Raw genomic sequence first — 18,578 nt, 5'->3', positions numbered from 1 at the left:
GATGCGGCGCTTTGGAACATCTACATTTTAAAGTCTTAATAAATCCATTTAATAAAGCCTACACATCACAATAAATCTGTTATTTATTTTGGGCATGCCTAAAGAAACATGATATTAAGAAAATATAGCCTACTTCAGAAGAACATATTATGAGTCGTTCTTATGTTAGGCCCTGATCTGGCTCTGCCATATGGCTGTGGGCTACAGTAGTTTGCAGACAAGATTTGCTTATAATTCCCGTGGCATTATATTACAGTAGGAAGAATACAATTGAACATAGCTGAATAAAATAGAAGATATATTTAAATGAAACAGGTCCTCCTAAATGAAACAGGTCCTCCTAAATGATTAATTGTGTTATTTATTATGTTTAGATTTTTTTATACATTTTATGGCTGCATGATGCAACTCTAATGATGATTTGAAAAAAGTCCCTTCAACGCCATGAGCTCTGCTCTGTTGCTTGCGCAGGCTGCACACACTAGAGGTCGACGGATTTATGATGTTTCAATACAGATACCGATTATTGGAGTACTGAAAAAAGCTGATGCCGATTTTTTTTACAATAATAACAATTACAACAATACTGAATGAACACTTTTATTTTAATATAATACATAAATCAAATCAATTTAGTCTCAAATAAATAAGGAACAAGTTCAGTTTGGTTTAAATAATGCAAAAACACAGTTTTGGAGGAGAAAGTAAAAGTGCAATATGTGCCATGTTAAAAAGCTAACATTTAAGTTCCTTGCTCAGAACATGAGAACATATGAATGCTGGTGGTTCCTTTTAACATGAGTCTTCAATATTCCCAGTTAAGAAGTTTTAGGTTGTAGTTATTATAGGACTATTTCTCTCTATACCATTTGTATTTCATATACCTTTGACTATTAGATATTCTTATAGGCACTTTAGTATTGCCAGCCTAATCTCGGGAGTTGATAGGCTTGAAGTCATAAACAGCGCTGGGCCTCAAGCATTGCTGAGAGCTGCTGGCAAACGCAGTAAAGTGCTGTTTGAATCAATGCTTACGAACCTGCTGCTGCCTACCACCACTCAGACAGATTGTTCTATAAAATATCAAATCATAGACTTAATTATAATATAATAAACACACAGAAATTCGAGTCTTTGGTCGTTATTATGGTCAAATCCGGAAACCATCATTTCGAAAACAAAAAGTTTATTCTTTCAGTGAACTACATAACCGTAGGACAAGCTAGTTAACGTATTTTATCGAACGGGTGGCATCCCTAAGTCTAAATATTGCTGTCACATTGCACAACCTTCAAAGTTATGTCAAAATTATGTAAAATTCGGGCAAATTTATTACGGTCTTTGTTGGGAGGAAATGGTCTTCACACAGTTCGCAACAAGCCAGGCGACCCAAACTGCTGCATATACCCTGACCCTGCTTGCACTGAACGCAAGAGAAGTGAAGTGAATTTATTTTAACTAAATATGCAGGTTTAAGGAAATATACTTCTGTGTGTTGATTTTAAGAAAGGCATTGATGTTTATGGTTAGGTACATTTGTGGAACGATTGTGCTTTTTTCGCGAAGGCGCATTTGTTAAGTCACCCGTTTGGCTAAGTTGAAGTAGGCTGTGATTCGATGATAAATTAACAGGCACCGCATTGATTATATGCAATGTAGGACAAGCTAGTTAACTTAGTAATATCATCAACCATGTGTAGTTAACTAGTGATTATGTGAAGATTGATAGTTTTTTATAAGATACGTTTAATGCTAGCTAGCAACTTACCTTGGCTCCTTGCAGCCACAAGGTCCTTTTGATGTTGTACTCGCGTAACAGGTGGTCAGGCTGCCACGCAGTCTCCTCGTGGATTGCAATGTAATCGGACATAATCGGCGTCCAAAAAGGCCGATTTTACCGATTATGAAAAAATTTAAATTATATTTAGATTTGTTTAACACTTTCTTTGGTTAGTACATGATTCCATATGTGTTATTTCATAGCTTTGATGTCTTAACTATTATTCTACAATGTAGAAAATAGTAAAATATAGAAAAAAACTGGAATGAGTGTCCAAACTTTTGACTGGTACTGTATGTGTGAAATTTGTTTTGATTTAGAATGGGCCATTATCATACACCTGTCGGTCACGGGCAGGGGGGAAAAATGCATGTCATCCGTATGCACTTAAATAGCAAATGGAGGACGCTTTTTCCGCAGTTCATTTTCATGCCAGGCCAGGTAGGCTACTCTGGTTGTAAAGCGAAGCAGTGTGCTTAATATTAGGATAGTTGAGAAATAAATATAGTAGGCCTAGCCTATAGCGGCATCAGAGAGCAGTTTTTGAGAATGCTATTTACTATGACTAAATGGTCACATGGAATTTGACTGTGGTCATGACTTGTGACTGCCAGTGTGGTGGTAATACGGTCACTGTAACAGCCCTAGTTTTGACCCAGCATTCTGGTGTTGTCTACGTAGTTTAACTTGGTTAGCCGTTTGATGTGGGTATCTCTAAAAAGGTATGTTTGGGCCAGTCGACAAAAGGCTTGTATGTGTTTCGCCAAGCGGTTGTTCATCTTTGAAGTTGTTGTTTTATCACGTCTTAAGTTCACAATAGTACCTTTACTGACCTTCCTTAATTGTATAGCACATGACTTGGTATTATTCACATCTGCTTACCTCTTCCAACAACCAGTGGCATATCATTCCTATATTCTCTCCCCTTCCTCCATCCAGATGCCCAGGTGTGTCCCCAGCCCCCCACTGCCCAGCTGCAGCAGCCCCCTCTGGAGGTCCTGGTGCCTGGGGAAGGGAAGGAGGAGATCCAAGGTAGTGCTCACGTCCGCAGCGGAGGAGGAGTAGGAGGAGGTGGTGGGGGAGTGGTAGACCCAGTGAAGGTAGAAAGCATGGGAGGAGGGGCAAGTCGCCAAGCCAGCGGACCCCCCGGACAGGGCTACTCCAAGTACCAGAAGTCCCTGCCTCCCCGCTTCCAGAGACAGCAACAGGTCAGTCTAATAACCTATTGAAGTCATTACCCAATGGTAAATCTATGGGTAATGATCTTATGGACAATATTTCTCTTCGCTATGCTGCTCCCCAATTGCAGCTCCTCTGAAATATATATTTAATTGGTCACTGGAAAACGGTCAATATCCAAATGTATGGAAGCATGCTGAGGTGTGTCCAATCCCAAGACAACAAATTCCTTATGTCTGCTAATAGTTAACCAATCAGTCTACTCCCTTCAATCAGTAAGATATTAGAGGGTATTGTGAGTAAACAAATAAGCAAGTACATGGAAAATAATGATTTCATCACAGCCAATCAGCATACTTATCGCAAAAAACATTCTACCGCTGCATTGGTTGACATGATTGATAATGGCTTGGTGCTGTGGATGATGGCAAGTTTTTGGGTATACAATTTCTAGATTTTAGTGCAGCATTTTGATTTAGTGGGTTGAAAAATATTTTCAACTGCCGTTTTTTAATATTGTTTAAATGATAATATAGAATCCCTTAAAGATAGACTTCTCGTTAACCTATATGGGCTAGGTGCGTCCCACCTACGTAACAGCCACTGCCAGCCTGTGGCGCGATTTTCAAAACCTTAAAAATCCTATTACTTCAATTTCTCAAACATATGACTATTTTACAGCCATTTAAAGACAAGACTCTCGTTAATCTAACCACACTGTCCGATTTCAAAAAGGCTTTACAACGAAAGCAAAACATTAGATTATGTCAGCAGAGTACCAAGCCAGAAATAATCAGACACCCATTTTTCAAGCCAGCATATAATTTCACCAAAACCCAGAAGACAGCTAAATGCAGCACTCACCTTTGATGATCTTCATCAGATGACAACCCTAGGACATTATGTTATACAATACATGCCTGTTTTGTTCAATCAAGTTCATATTTATATCAAAAACCAGCTTTTTACATTAGCATGTGACGTTCAGAACTAGCATACCCCCCGCAAACTTCCGGGAAATTCGCTAACATTTTACTAAATTACTCACGATAAACGTTCACAAAAAGCATAACAATTATTTTAAGAATTATAGATACAGACCTCCTCTATGCACTCGATATGTCCGATTTTAAAATAGCTTTTTGGTGAAAGCACATTTTGCAATATTCTAAGTACATAGCCCAGGCATCACGGGCTCGCTATTTAGACACCCGGCAAGTTTAGCACTCACCATAATCATATTTACTTTTATAAAAGTTTGATTACCTTTTGTTGTCTTCGCCAGAATGCACACCCAGGACTGCTACTTCAATAACAATTGTTGGTTTGGTCCAAAATAATCCATCGTTATATCCGAATAGCGGCGTTTTGTTCGTGCGTTCCAGACACTATCCGAAATAGTAAAGAAGTGTCGCGCGCATGGCGCAATTCGTGACAATAAAATTCAAAATATTCCATTACCGTACTTCGAAGCATGTCAACCGCTGTTTAAAATCAATTTTTACGACATTTTTCTCATAGAAAAGCGATAATATTCCGACAGGGAATCTCCTTTTTCGGCAAACAGAGGAAAAAAATCCCAAAGGCGGGGCGGTCGGGGTCACGCGCATAAGCCCAGTGTCCCTTGATCGGCCATTTGAGAAAGGCGATAATGTGTTTCAGCCTGGGGCTGGAATGACGACATTCTGTTTTTTCCCGGGCTCTGAGCGCCTATGGACGACGTGGGAAGTGTCACGTTAGAGCAGAGATCCTTAGTAAATGATAGAGATGGAAAAGAAGTTCAACAAATGGTCAGACAGGCCACTTCCTGTAAAGGAATCTCTCAGGTTTTGACCTGCCATTTGAGTTCTGTTATACTCACAGACACCATTCAAACAGTTTTAGAAAATTTAGGGTGTTTTCTATCCATATGTAATAAGTATATGCATATTCTAGTTACTGGGTAGGAGTGGTAACCAGATTAAATCGGGTATGTTTTTTATCCAGCCGTGTCAATACTGCCCCCTAGCCCTAACAGGTTAAAAATTGAAAATCGCGCCACAGGCTGGCAGTGGCTGTTACGCAAGCGTCCCACCTAGCCCATAGAGGTTAATCCAACCACAGTGTCCGATTTCAAAAAGGCTTTACTGCAAAAGCATACCATTAGATTATGTTAGGACAGCACCTAGACAAGAAAAACCACACATCCATTTTCCAAGCAAGGAGAGGCATCACAAAAAAACAGAAATACAGCTAAAATTAATCGCTAACCTTTGATGATCTTCATCAGATGGCACTCATAGGACTTCATGTTACACAATACATGTATGTTTTGCTCGATAAAGTTCATATTTATATCCAAAAACCCCATTTTACACTGGCGTGTAATGTTCAGAAATGTTTTGCCTCCAAAACCTCCAGTGAATGAGCACATCAATTTACAGAAATACTCATCATAAACTTTGATAAAAGATACAAGTGTTATGTACAGAATTATAGATCAACTTCTCCTTAATGCAACCGCTGTATCAGATTTCAAAAAAGCTTTACGGCGAAAGCACACTTTGCAATAATCTGAGTACAGCGCTCAGACATCAAAACAAGCCATACAGATACCCGCCATCTTGTGGAGTCAACAAAAGTCAGAAATAGCATTATAAACATTCACTTACCTTTGATGATCTTCATCGGAATGCACTCCCAGGAATCCCAGTTCCACAATAAATGTTTGTTTTGTTCAATAAAGTTCATCTTTATGTCCAAATACCTCCATTTTGTTCGTGCGTTTAGTCCAGCATTCCAAATTCACTAAGCGCGCGAGTTTAGTCCAGACGAAAAGTCAAAATAGTTACATTACAGTTCGTAGAAACATGTCAAACGATGTATAGAATCAATCTTTAGGATGTTTTTATCATAAATCTTCGATAATATTCCAACCGGACAATTCCTTTGTCTTTGGAATTGAAAGGAAAGGCAACTCGCTCTCATGGCCACGCGCATGATTGAGCTCATGCCAATTTTCCAGACACCTGATACAATCAGCTCTTATTCTCTCCCCATTCACAGTAGAAGCCTGAAACAACATTCTAAAGACTGTTGACATCTAGTGGAAGCCTTAGGAAGTGCAATATGACCCCACAGACACTGTATATTAGAGAGGCAATCCCTTGAAAAACTACAAACCTCAGATTTCCCACTTCCTGGTTGGATTTTTTTCTCAGGTTTTTGCCTGCCATATGAGTTCTGTTATACTCACAGACATCATTCAAACAGTTTTAGAAACTTCAGAGTGTTTTCTATCCAAATCTACTAATTATATGCATATTCTAGATTTTGGGCCTGAGTAGCAGGCATTTTACTTTGGGCACGCTTTTCATCCAAGCTACTCAATTCTGCCCCCCTTTCCCAAAGAAGTTAACCGGTCTTGAAGTGGATTTAACAAGTGGCATCATTAACTTATTACATCTAGGCGTGAACCCCTAGCCAACTGCCAATGGGATCGCATGGCGCGAAATACAAAAACAACTAAAATACCACAATTCAATTTTCTCAAACATACGACTATTTTACACCATTTTAAAGACAAGACTCTCCTTTATCTAACCACATTGTCCGATTTCAAAAAGACTTTACAACGAAAGCAAAACATTAGATTATGTCAGGAGAGTACCCTCCCAAAAATAATCACACAGCCATTTTCAAAGCAAGCATATATGTCACAAAAACCAAAACCAAATCAAATCAAATCAAATTTATTTTTATATAGCCCTTCGTACATCAGCTGATATTCTCAAAGTGCTGTACAGAAACCCAGCCTAAAACCCCAAACAGCAAGCAAAGCATGTGAAAGAAGCACGGTGGCTAGGAAAAACTCCCTAGGAAAAACTCCCTAGAAAGGCCAAAAACCTAGGAAGAAACCTAGAGAGGAACCAGGCTATGAGGGGTGGCCAGTCCTCTTCTGGCTGTGCAGGGTGGATATTATAACAGAACATGGTCAAAATGTTAAAATGTTAAAATGTTCATAAATGACCAGCATGGTCAAATAATAATAATCATAGTAGTTGTCGAGGGTGCAACAAGCACGTCCGGTGAACAGGTCAGGGTTCCATAGCCGCAGGCAGAACAGTTGAAACTGGAGCAGCAGCACGGCCAGGTGGACTGGGGACAGCAAGGAGTCATCATACCAGGTAGTCCTGAGGCATGGTCCTAGGGCTCAGGTCCTCCGAGAGAAAGACAGAAAGAGAGAAAGAGAGAATTAGAGAGAGCATATTTAAATACACACAGGACACCGGATAAGACAAGAGAAATACTCCAGATGTAACAGACTGACCCTAGCCCCCGACACATAAACTACTGCAGCATAAATACTGGAGGCTGAGACAGGAGGGATCAGAAGACACTGTGGCCCCATCCGATGATACCCCGGACAGGGCCAAACAGGCAGGATATAACCCCACCCACTTTGCCAAAGCACAGCCCCCACACCACTAGAGGGATGTCTCCAACCACCAACTTACCGTCCTAAGACAAGGCCGAGTATAGCCCACAACGATCTCCGCCATGGCACAACCCAAGGGGGGCGCCAACCCAGACAGGAAGACCACGTCAGTGACTCAACCCACTCAAGTGACGCACCCCTCCCATGGACGGCATGGAAGAACACCAGTAGGCCAGTGACTCAGCCTCTGTAAAAGGGTTAGAGGCAGAGAATCCCAGTGGAAAGAGGGGAACCGGCAAGGCAGAGACAGCAAGGGCGGTTCGTTGCTCCAGCCTTTCCGTTCACCTTCACACTCCTGGGCCACCACAGCTAAATGCCGCACTAACCTTTGATGATCTTCATCAGATGACACTCCTAGGACATTATGTTATACAATACATGCATGTTTTGTTCAATCAAGTTCATATTTATATCAAAAACCAGCTTTTTACATTAGCATGTGATGTTCAGAACTAGCATACCCACCGCAAACTTCCTGTGAATTTACTAAATTACTCACGATAAACGTTGACAAAATACATAACAATTATTTTAAGAATTATAGATACAGAACTCCTTTATGCAATTGCTGTGTTAGATTTTAAAATAGCTTTTCGGCGAAAGCACATTTTGCAATATTCTGAGTACATAGCTCGCCATCACGGGGCAACCTAAACTCAGAATTAGTATTAGAAGTATTGTATTACCTTTGCTGATCTTTGTCAGAATGCGCTCCCAGGACTGCTACTTCCACAACAAATGTTGTTTTTGTTCGAAATAATCCATAGTTATGTCCAAATACCTCAGTTTTGTTCGTGCGTTCAGGTCACTATCCAAAGGGTAACACGCGAGCTCAATTTGAGACACAAAAAGTCAAAATGTTCCATTACCGTACTTAGAAGCATGTCAAACGCTGTTTAAAGTCAATTTTTATGGTATTTTTAACGTAAAATTGCGATAATATTCCAACTGGACAATAGTGTATTCATTCAAGGAGGAAAAGAAAAAACTGCGTGCTCGCGGGAACGCATATATCCAATCTCTTTGTCCTCAGGCAGACCACTCAGTAACTGAGCTCCTATACTCTGCCCAGAGACAGGAGAAGACTCAATCCACTTTCTGAAGGCTTTAGACAGCCAATGGAAGCCTTAGAAAGTAACAGCACAGATACTGTAGTTTCGAAAGGGAATAGAAAGAACTACATTTCTCAGATCCTACACTTCCTGGTTGACTTTTTCTCAGGTTTTTGCCTGCCATATGAGTTCTGTTAAACTCACAGACACCATTCAAACAGTTTTAGAAACTTCAGAGTGTTTTCTATCCAAATAATATGCATATTCTCTTTTCTGGGCTAGGGTAGTAACCAGTTTAAATCGGGTACGTTTTTTTCATCCGGCCGTGAAAATACTGCCCCCTATCCATATCAGGTTAAAACGGTGTATAATACTTGTATGTGTGAGAAATTTGAATTATGAGATTTTTGTTGTTTTGAATTTGGCGCTCTGCTATTTCACTGGCTGTTGTCGGGGTGGGACGCTCCCAGAGAGGTTAAAGAAGGATTTTTAAGCCTTGATACATCAAATTGTATTGGTCAATTACACTTGTTTAGCAGATGTTATTGCGGGTGTAACAAAATGCTTGTGTTTCTAGCTCCGACAGTGCAGTAATACAGTGAGGGGAAAAAGTATTTGATCCCCTGCTGATTTTGTACGTTTGCCCACTGACAAAGAAATGATCAGTCTATAATTTTAATGGTAGGTTTATTTGAACAGTGAGAGACAGAATAACAACAACAACAAAAAATCCGAAAAATGCATGTAAAAAATGTTATAAATTGATTTGCATTTTAATGCGGGAAATAAGTATTTGACCCCCTCTCAATCAGAAAGATTTCTGGCTCCCAGGTATCTTTTATACAGGTAACGAGCTGAGATTAGGAGCACACTCTTAAAGGGAGTGCTCCTAATCTCAGCTTGTTACCTGTATAAAAGACACCTGTCCACAGAAGGAATCAATCAATCAGATTCCAAACTCTCCACCATGGCCAAGACCAAAGAGCTCTCCAAGGATGTCAGGGACAAGATTGTAGACCTACACAAGGCTGGAATGGGCTACAAGACCATCGCCAAGCAGCTTGGTGAGAAGGTGACAACAGTTGGTGCGATTATTCGCAAATGGAAGAAACACAAAAGAACTGTCAATCTCCCTCGGCCTGGGGTTCCATGCAAGATCTCACCTCGTGGAGTTGCAATGATCATGAGAACGGTGAGGAATCAGCCCAGAACTACACGGGAGGATCTTGTCAATGATCTCAAGGCAGCTGGGACCATAGTCACCAAGAAAACAATTGGTAACACACTACGCCGTGAAGGACTGAAATCCTGCCGCTCCCGCAAGGTCCCCCTGCTCAAGAAAGCACATATACATGCCCGTCTGAAGTTTGCCAATGAACATCTGAATGATTCAGAGGACAACTGGGTGAAAGTGTTGTTGTCAGATGAGACCAAAATGGAGCTCTTTGGCATCAACTCAACTCGCCGTGTTTGCCAAGTTTCCTAAGAGCTAGAAGCAAGGCAGCCCTCTCTGTCGGCACCATTTTTTAAAATCATGGATTGTGTATGTGTGCCATTGAGGCTGAACTGGCTAGACAAAAGATTTAAGTACCTTTTGTACGGGGTATGGTAGTAGGTGCCAGGCGCACCAGTTTGACTGTGTCAAGAACTGCAATGCTGCTGGGTTGTTCACGCTCAACAGTTTCCTGTGTGTATCAAGAATGGTCCACCACCCAAAGGACATCCAGCCAACTTGACTCAACTGTGGCAAGCATTGGAGTTAACATGGGCCAGCATCCCAGTGGACTGCTTTTGACACCTTGTAGAGTCCATGCCCCAACAAATTGTGGCTGTTCTGTGGGCAAAATGGGGTGCAACTCAATACTTGGAAGGTGTTTGTCTTGAAAAAAAACACAAGATAGAGAGAGATGGATGGATGGATATTCATTCTCTAAATAAGCTTTGTTGCACAATTAAGTCAATACACTACATTTCAAACAGTCAGCATTCTAATGAATTCAGGGATTGTAAAATTATACCTAGGCTAAGTTATAAGCCTTTCACAACCGTAAGACCAACTAATAATGCAGTTATTTTATAAAATAGTTCAACCTGCTTTTTTTTTTTTTTTCAATAATCACTGATCTGGCTTCCATGTCTTATCTATGAAAATCCCCTTTTTTGTTACAAATTTTACCAAAACCATGCACATCTAATAATGACAAAATAATTGTGGAATTTATTACAGAAAATGAACACAGGATTCCAAAACAATCTCTCAAGCACCAGCCCATGTGCTAGCAGAAAAAGCCTGCTAATCTTTTGTATTTCAAGTCTAGCCAACTTGGATCTATTTGCTAGCTAACAAGGTAGAACAGTTATGAACCCTCCTGTCCGTCTCCAACTGTTTGAACTGTCCATGTTGTTTAGATGTTAATTAAGTGGCCTACCTGGCTATTATTTCTTAGAATGAGGAGTTGTCAATTCCTTACATAAATCTGTATTTTTATGCTCATTGCACATTTATGACAGACTACACAGCTAGCACGTCTGGCTAAAATGCTGCCAGCTAGCGGTACCGCAAGGCTGCGCGCAACAAAATGAGCATTCATTTTCCAGAATCAATATTCTATGAGTAGTTTTTGCTCTCTGTCAATTTTGTTAGTTGAGCCAATAAAAGGGGTATCCTCTGTTACAGTAAAATGTCTCAATGTGTTTTGGTGTACATATGACCGATTTTCTGTTGGACTAAACCTCAAATACAAATAGCGAGTTTAAACTGCTTGTCAGAGAGGAAGGTGTGTGTGTGTGTGTGTGTGTGTGTGTGTGTGTGTGATTTTAGTGGGAAGGTGCACACAGCACAGAACGAGCCAAGGAGACGAAACCACAAAGACATGAGATCAAGCGGACATAAACGCTGATAAAAATGAAATAATGTGATTCTGGCATTTGGAATTTTGCCCTAAAACATACATTCAAATAAATCTAATTAATGCTTTATCGCCCAGCCCTACACACATGATTAAGTAGCTTTGGATAAAGCGTCTGCTAAATGGCATACAGTGCATTTGGAAAGAATTCAGTCAGACCCCTTCACTTTCTCCACATTTTGTTACGTTACAGCCTTATTCCAAAATGGATTAAATTGTTTTTTCCCCTCATCAATCTACACACAATACCCCATAATGACAAAGCAAAAACTGTTTTTTAGAAATGTTTGCAAGTAAGTATTCTTACCCTTTACTCAGTACTTTGTTGAAGCACCTTTGGCAACGAGTCTTCTTGGGTATGATGCTACAAGCTTGATGAACCTGTATTTGGGGAGTTTCTCCCATTCTTCTCTGCAGATCCTCTCAAGCTCTGTTAGGTTAGATGGGGAGCGTCACTGCACAGCTATTTTCAGTTCTCTCCAGAGATGTTCGATCGGGTTCAAATCCGGGCTCTGGCTGGGCCACTCAAGGACATTGAGACTTGTCCCGAAGTCACTCCTGCGTAGTCTTGGCTATGTCCTTAGGGTCGTTGTCCTGTTGGAAGGTGAACCTTCACCCCAGTCTGAGCGCTCTAGAGCAGGTTTTCATCAAGGATCTCTCTGTACTTTGCTCCGTTCCTCTTTCCCTCGATCCTGACTAATCTCCCAGTCCCTGCTGCTGAAAAACATCCCCACAGCATGATGCTGCCACCACCATGCTTCACTGTAGGAATGGTATTGGTCAGATGATAAATGGTGCCTGGTTTTCTCCAGACGTGACGCTTGGCATTCAGGCCAAAGAGTTCAATCTTGGTTTCATCTGACAAGAGAATCTTGTTTCTCATGGTCTGAGTCCGTTAGGTGCCTTTTGGTTAACTCCATGCGGGGTGTCATGTGCCTTCTACCGCGGGGTTTCCGTCTGGCCACTCTACCATAAAGGCCTGATTGGTGGAGTGCTGCAGAGATGGCTGTTCTTCTGGAAGGTTCTCCCATCTCCACAGAGGAACTCTGGAGCTCTGTCAGAGTGACCATCGGGTTCTTGGTCACCTCCCTGACCAAGGCCCTTCTCCCCAGATTTCTCAGTTTGGCCGGGCGGCCAGCTCTAGGAAGAGTCTTGGTGGTTCCAAACTTCTTCCATTCATGAGTGATGGATGCCACTGTGTTCTTGGGGAACTTGAATCCCGCAGACGTTTTTTGGTACCCTTCACTAGATCTGTGCCTTGGCATAATCCTGTCTCTGAGTTCTACAGACAATTCATTCGGCTTGGTTTTGGCTCTGACATGCACTGTCAACTGTGGGATCTTATATAGACAGGTGTGTGCCTTTCCAAATCATGTCCAACCAATTGAATTTACCACAGGTGGACACCAATGAATTGTAGAGATATTCTCAAGGATGATCAATGGAAACAGGATGCACCAGAGCTCAATTTCGAGTCTCATAGCGAATGGTATAAATACTTTTATGTAAATATGGTATTTTTTTTTTTTTTATATATATTTCTTAAAAACCAAACCTAAACCTGTTTTTGCTTTGTCATTATGGTGTATTGTGTGTAGATTGATGAGGAAAAAAGTTATAGTTTAATCAATTTTAGAGTAAGGCTGTAACGTAAGAAAATGTCAAAAGGGAAGGGGTCTGAACACTTTACGAATGCACTGCATATTATAACATCTCTCCCATTTGGTGTCTTCAGGAGCAGCTGATGAAGCAGCAGCAGCAGTGGCAGCAGCAGCACAGTCAAGCAGCCCAACAGAGCCAGCAGCTGCTCCCACCCCAGCAGCCTCAGCAGGCCCCCCAGCAGCAGGGCCCTTCACCGGGGGCCACCACACAGACCCAGGGTCCCAAGCAGCAGCAGCCAGGGTCCCTTCAGTACCCTCCACAGGGCTCCTTGGGCCGCGGCCCCCAGCCGCTGCCCATGAACTTTGACCCGCGCTGGATGATGATGCCCTACATGGACCCCCGGATGATGCAGGGGGGCATGCAGGGTCGACCTCCAGGGCCCATGGACTACTACCCGCCCAACATGCAACATGCAGGTGGGTACTCATGGTAGTGTGGTTTGATATATGAAATATTCAATCAAGGAGTTAGTATCTTGCCATAGGGCAGAATCTGAATTTGCAGGTCAATGGCAGATTTGTGCAAACCAGATTCAAATTTAGAATTTTGAGATTATGATAATGCAATAACGTTTATATGCTATAGGAAATGGCACCAGGTTGCCAGCTGTAATTTTTTATAATTGAGTATGACTTTTTTTCTAATGTGACACCCGTTTCTGTTGCAGGGATGATGGGGCGAGAGCGCTCCGATTCTGGGGGCTCTGGTTCGGACACCTTCGACAGGCAGCAGCACCCGGGACACCCGAACCGTGGGACACCTCCCATGGATCCCAAACTGGCCTGGGGGCCTGAGGTGTTCCCTGGGGGCAGCGAAGGCAGGGGACTGAGCTCCCCTCTGAGACAGAAGCAGGCACCGGAAGAGGATGATGTCAGTGGCAAAGGGCCTAGGTAAGACGGAGGGGGGGTGTCAGATGTCACACACACGATCATTTAAAGGGATACTTTTGGCAATGAGGCCTTTTATCTACATCACTAGAGTCTGATGAATTCGTGGATACCATTTTTATCTCTGCATGCAGTTCGAAGGAAGATGCTAGTTAGCTTTGGCTCGTGAAACTACCTCTAATTTCCTTAATACTGGACACAGAGACATAAAAGTGGTACCCATGAGTTCATCTGACTCTGGAAATAGATAAAGGGCCAATCCCGAAGTATTCGTTTAATGATCAAATCATACAATACTGTTTGAAAAGGAAAATGGGTATTAGTTGAAATGAAATGAGATTAATATATGAATTCAGTCAGTTTTATAAGTACAGTATACGGTTTATGGAATAAATGTTTTTATTAAATCACTGGTTTTTATTTTAGGAGTGACACCCCTCCAGTCCGTGGTATGCGAGAGGGAGGGCCAGGCCCCATCCAGCAGCCCAACTCTGTTTCGGGCTCCTCCAACCAGACCCCACCCCCTGTGGGCACTCTGGTGGGGGGCCAGGGAGGAGGCAGCCACCACCCCCACCACCACCAGTCCTACATGGGTGGCCGGGGCAACTACAGCAACTTTCCCGACCAGGGCTCCCGCATGGCCCTACACCAGCAGCAGCAGAGGGGGAGTGGTGGAGGCTTCAGCCACCAGGATGAGGGCCAGGGCCACAAGGGTGGCCAGCAACAGGGACAGATCTGGGGGGTCTCCCACCCCCACTACGACCGCAATGGGCGCACTGACCTCTTCCCCCTGGAGAATAACAACCTCCACCACCCTCAACAGCAACAACACCATGGTCATCAACAACACCAAGGCCCCTCCCACTTTCCCCTCCACCCCCACAAGCCCGAGAATGGCCGCGGTGAGAGAGGAGTCGAAGCCCCCAAGAAGTGTGACCCCTCGACCCCACTCCAACAGCCATCCCTCTCCTCCTGCTCATCCTCCTCCTCGTCATCCTCAGCCAGGGAGGACGGCAGCGGCAAGGCGGTCCTGCATCTCCTCCCACCTCAGCGCAAGGCTGACACAGGAACCGGGCAGAGACATGATGCAGGAAGCAGCAGAGAGATGAAGCAGGATAAGATGGGCCACAGCCACTCTCAGTCCTCTGTGACGTCTCAGCAGTCCCAGCAGCAGCCCCAACAGCAGCAAAGGCAGGGCCAGGAGCAGCACCACCACCGTGATCCCAAGCCCAACCAGCGGGAGCGAGGGGGGAGGGAACACAAGACTGAGACCCAGTGGGGGCCACGGCCCGGCAGCAGCAACGCAGGAGGCCCCTCACACAACAGGAGAGGAGTGGGCGGAAACAACCGCGGAGGGGAGGATTCATCCAATCACCCAACAGCGTCTGACCACAACAAACCTTCCGGTGGCCAATCGGGTGGCAGCAACACCAACAAGAGGGCAGGGCCTATCAAGAGGCCTGTGCTGAAGGAGATGAAAAGAGAGGGTGGGGAGGGCGAGGGAGGAGAAAAGACCAGCGGAGGAGGCTCTGGAAAAGACAAAGATGGAGGCAATTTATCAGTCAAGCAGGAAACATCCTCTGGCCCACAGAGCTCCTCTGCAGTGTCTGGTAAAGAAGAGCCGGCTCAGACCGGTCCCAAACCCAGAAACGGATGGAAGGACCGAGCGGCGAACGAACGAGGAGGAGTGGGCAAGGGTCCCAAAGACGGTGTCAACCCCACCCCCTCATCAGGGTACTCCGGCCCCCCATCCAATAGGCGGGACAGAGAGCGCTCGTTGGAGAGGGGCGGGGGCGCATCATACCACGGCGGCTCGGCCCGTGGCAGCAGAGCCAGCCGAGGACGAGGTGGCGAGTTCTACGGGCGTGGCCGGGGTTACCGGGGCACTTACACGGGCACGGCCGGTGTTGGCAACGTTAGCCGTGGCAGGGCAGCAGGCAGCAGGAGCAGCCGAGACTACCGAGCTGGCGGAGGCTACCACCAAGAATTCAATGATGAGGCATCGGGGGCAAGGCGCAACCGAGGAGGGTCGCAAGCCAACCCGGGGCGCGCCCGTAACCACAGCGAGACCCGCAGCGAGGGTTCAGAATACGAGGAGGTCCCCAAGAGGAGGAGGCAGAGGGGGTCGGAGACGGGCAGTGAGAGTGCCGCCAGCGACCTGGCCCAGTCGGACAAGGAAGACCGCAAATCCAGCACCAAGAATGGCAGCGGCACAGATAACTTTACCAGTGGCAGCTCCGCCCCATCCAGAGGCTCCCAGGCCCGGGTGTTCACCCCCAGAGGGGTGCCCTCTAGGAGGGGTAGGGGGGGTGGCGGCGGGGGAGGAGGAGGTGGCAGCATCTATAGAAGTGGCGGAGGAGGAATGGCTGGAGGTCACAGGTCAGGATCCAGGGCCGACCCTCAAGGCTGGGCCTCCAAGTCCTCAGCCTCGGTCCGCAAGCAGCAGGGCCCAATGCAGTCGTCTGCACCCAAAGACACGGGTCGTGGAACCAGTGGGGAGGAGAAGTCAGTGGACGGAAGCCAAGCTCAGAATCAGGGAGGAGCAACCCCTCCACAATCTATCCTTGCTGCACCTTCTCCAGCCCCACAGGGCTCCATGGAGAATGGAGGAGTTGGGACCCAGCAGTCCACGGCTAATCCCACTACCAACTCCAGCGGGCCCCTTCCTCTCTCCGGCCCGGACAGGTGTGGCTTCCCTTCCGTCCCCCGGGATGGCTTTGAGCGCCCCCCAAGACGCCGTCGCCACGGGCGCTCCCAGCACCAACAGGACAAGCCACCACGCTTCCGCAGGCTGAAGGAGCGAGAGAACGCCGCTCGCATCAACGGAGGAGGACGACCCTCCTCGCCCTGCCAGAATTACATTCAGGATGTCACCGACGTCGCTCAGAAAGCGGTGCCCTCGACCGGCACTGCCCCCAACGCTAACCACATTGCTACCACAACTACCAACAACAACAGCAGTACCGGCGCCCATCTTGGAAGCGCTAACGCAAACAGTCACCACCATCACTACAACCAGGGCAGCTCTGGCCCTGCCCACTCTCAGCATCACCACAACCCAGCAGGAGGCGCCAAATCCCCTGACTTCTCCAACCAGAACTCAGACCAGGCCAATGAGGAGTGGGAGACCGCCTCCGAGAGCAGTGACTTCACCGAGTTCCGGGAGAGGGAGGGAGGAGGAGGGAAGTCCTATTCCTCCCATCACCATCATCACCCACCCGGAAGAGGAAGTGGAGGTGGGGGAGGAGGAGGGGTCGGAGAGCGAGAGATGACTGCGAAGGAGCAGGCGGCAAACAAGAGAAGCTTCTCTAGCCAGCGTCCCGGTATGGAGCGACAGAACAGGAGGGTCAACGCTGGAGGAAGAGAGGGAGGAGGGGGAGGAAGAGGCACGCGGGGCCCGCCCAGTGGGGGAGGAGGCGGAGCTGGAAACGGAGGGGGCCAACGCGGTGAGCGCCGTGGAAACTGGCCCTCCCCCAAAAACAGGAAGTGAAGTAGAAGATCTGAAAACATTTCAAATGCATCCCCCTGCCCCACCCCTCTTCTTTATCCCTTTCTGTATCTATTGTTCCTTCTGCCTCTTATTTGTTCTCATCCCTTAACATATTAGCACATAGTTATGGAGACAGTGTACACACTCATGTTAAACCCCCCCCCCCCGCTTCTTTCTCCATCCAACTGCTATCTACCGTCCGTTATTGTAGTGTCACTCTGCTCCACCCCTTTTCAGTTGTCCCCCCCACCCTTCAGAATTCCACCCAAATGTAGGTTTGATTAGACACCCTTGTTCGTTTCGAACACACACCTCTTTTGACTGAGAACATAACAACAACAAAAAACATGTTTGCATTTACAAGCACAATATGACATATAACAGACATACACAACCACGGGCAGTAGTGTGTGTACGCAGTGTGACATGCCATGATAAACATGTTGGAGGAATTGGCTAGCCAGGAGAAGGCAGATTTTTATATTGATGTTACCTGTGTATATTTCTACCACGCTTTTGGTTGGGGTGGTATTCGGTAGGGCCGTAATCTTCATTATATTTTCCCACATGGGGGTGGGGGGGTTCAGGTTCTTCTTTCAACGAGAACAATTGTACCATAGATTATAATAAAAATTCTCTACCTTGTTTTTCCCCCCTCCTTTGTCAGTTTTGTTTCACCCCGCCGCCCCACCCTTGAAACAGTTAGGTATGTGTATTTTTTTCTTCTGCAAAGCAGGTCATTAAAATACCTTTTTATACAACTCCCCCCACTTCCCTCTGAGTTTTTGATCTCCTGATCTGTTTAATTACTGTGACAGCCACAGTAGACCAGTTGAAGTACTACTGCTCACCCATCCACACTCCTCACATTGATTGTGTCTCGAATATCAATGTATTTGCTGCTTGTTCAGAACTAGGCTGTGTGGTTGAGTTTTTGTTGACCTGCTCTTATTACTTTCCAATGCTCTTTTGGTTCTGTTAGAAAAAAGGCTCCCTCAACATAGCATTCTCTTCTCTGTTTTGCAGAAGAAAGATTCTCTCCTGTTCATTTACCCTAAGAAGACTGAATTGATAGCTTGAATGCTTTAAATATACACACACATTCATGCACGCGCGCACACACACACACACACACACACTAC

General features: G+C 45.2%; 1 protein-coding gene across 1 annotated transcript in view; it reads left to right on the top strand.

The window, feature by feature from the left end:
• Positions 1–18,201, top strand: part of LOC106570147 (protein PRRC2A-like) — a 46,386-nt gene extending 28,185 nt beyond the window's left edge. The window contains 4 exon segments of the mRNA XM_045694624.1: positions 2,720–2,988; positions 13,133–13,475; positions 13,727–13,949; positions 14,373–18,201. Coding sequence (XP_045550580.1) covers positions 2,720–2,988; positions 13,133–13,475; positions 13,727–13,949; positions 14,373–17,436 — 3,899 coding nt within the window. The 3' untranslated portion in view covers positions 17,437–18,201.
• Positions 18,202–18,578: the final 377 nt, after the last annotated feature.

The sequence above is a fragment of the Salmo salar genome, chromosome ssa14 (genome assembly GCF_905237065.1).
Source record: "Salmo salar chromosome ssa14, Ssal_v3.1, whole genome shotgun sequence".
Lineage (NCBI taxonomy): Eukaryota > Metazoa > Chordata > Actinopteri > Salmoniformes > Salmonidae > Salmo > Salmo salar.
The sequence above is the reverse complement of the archived record's forward strand: the minus strand, read 5'-3'. Positions and strand labels throughout refer to the sequence as shown.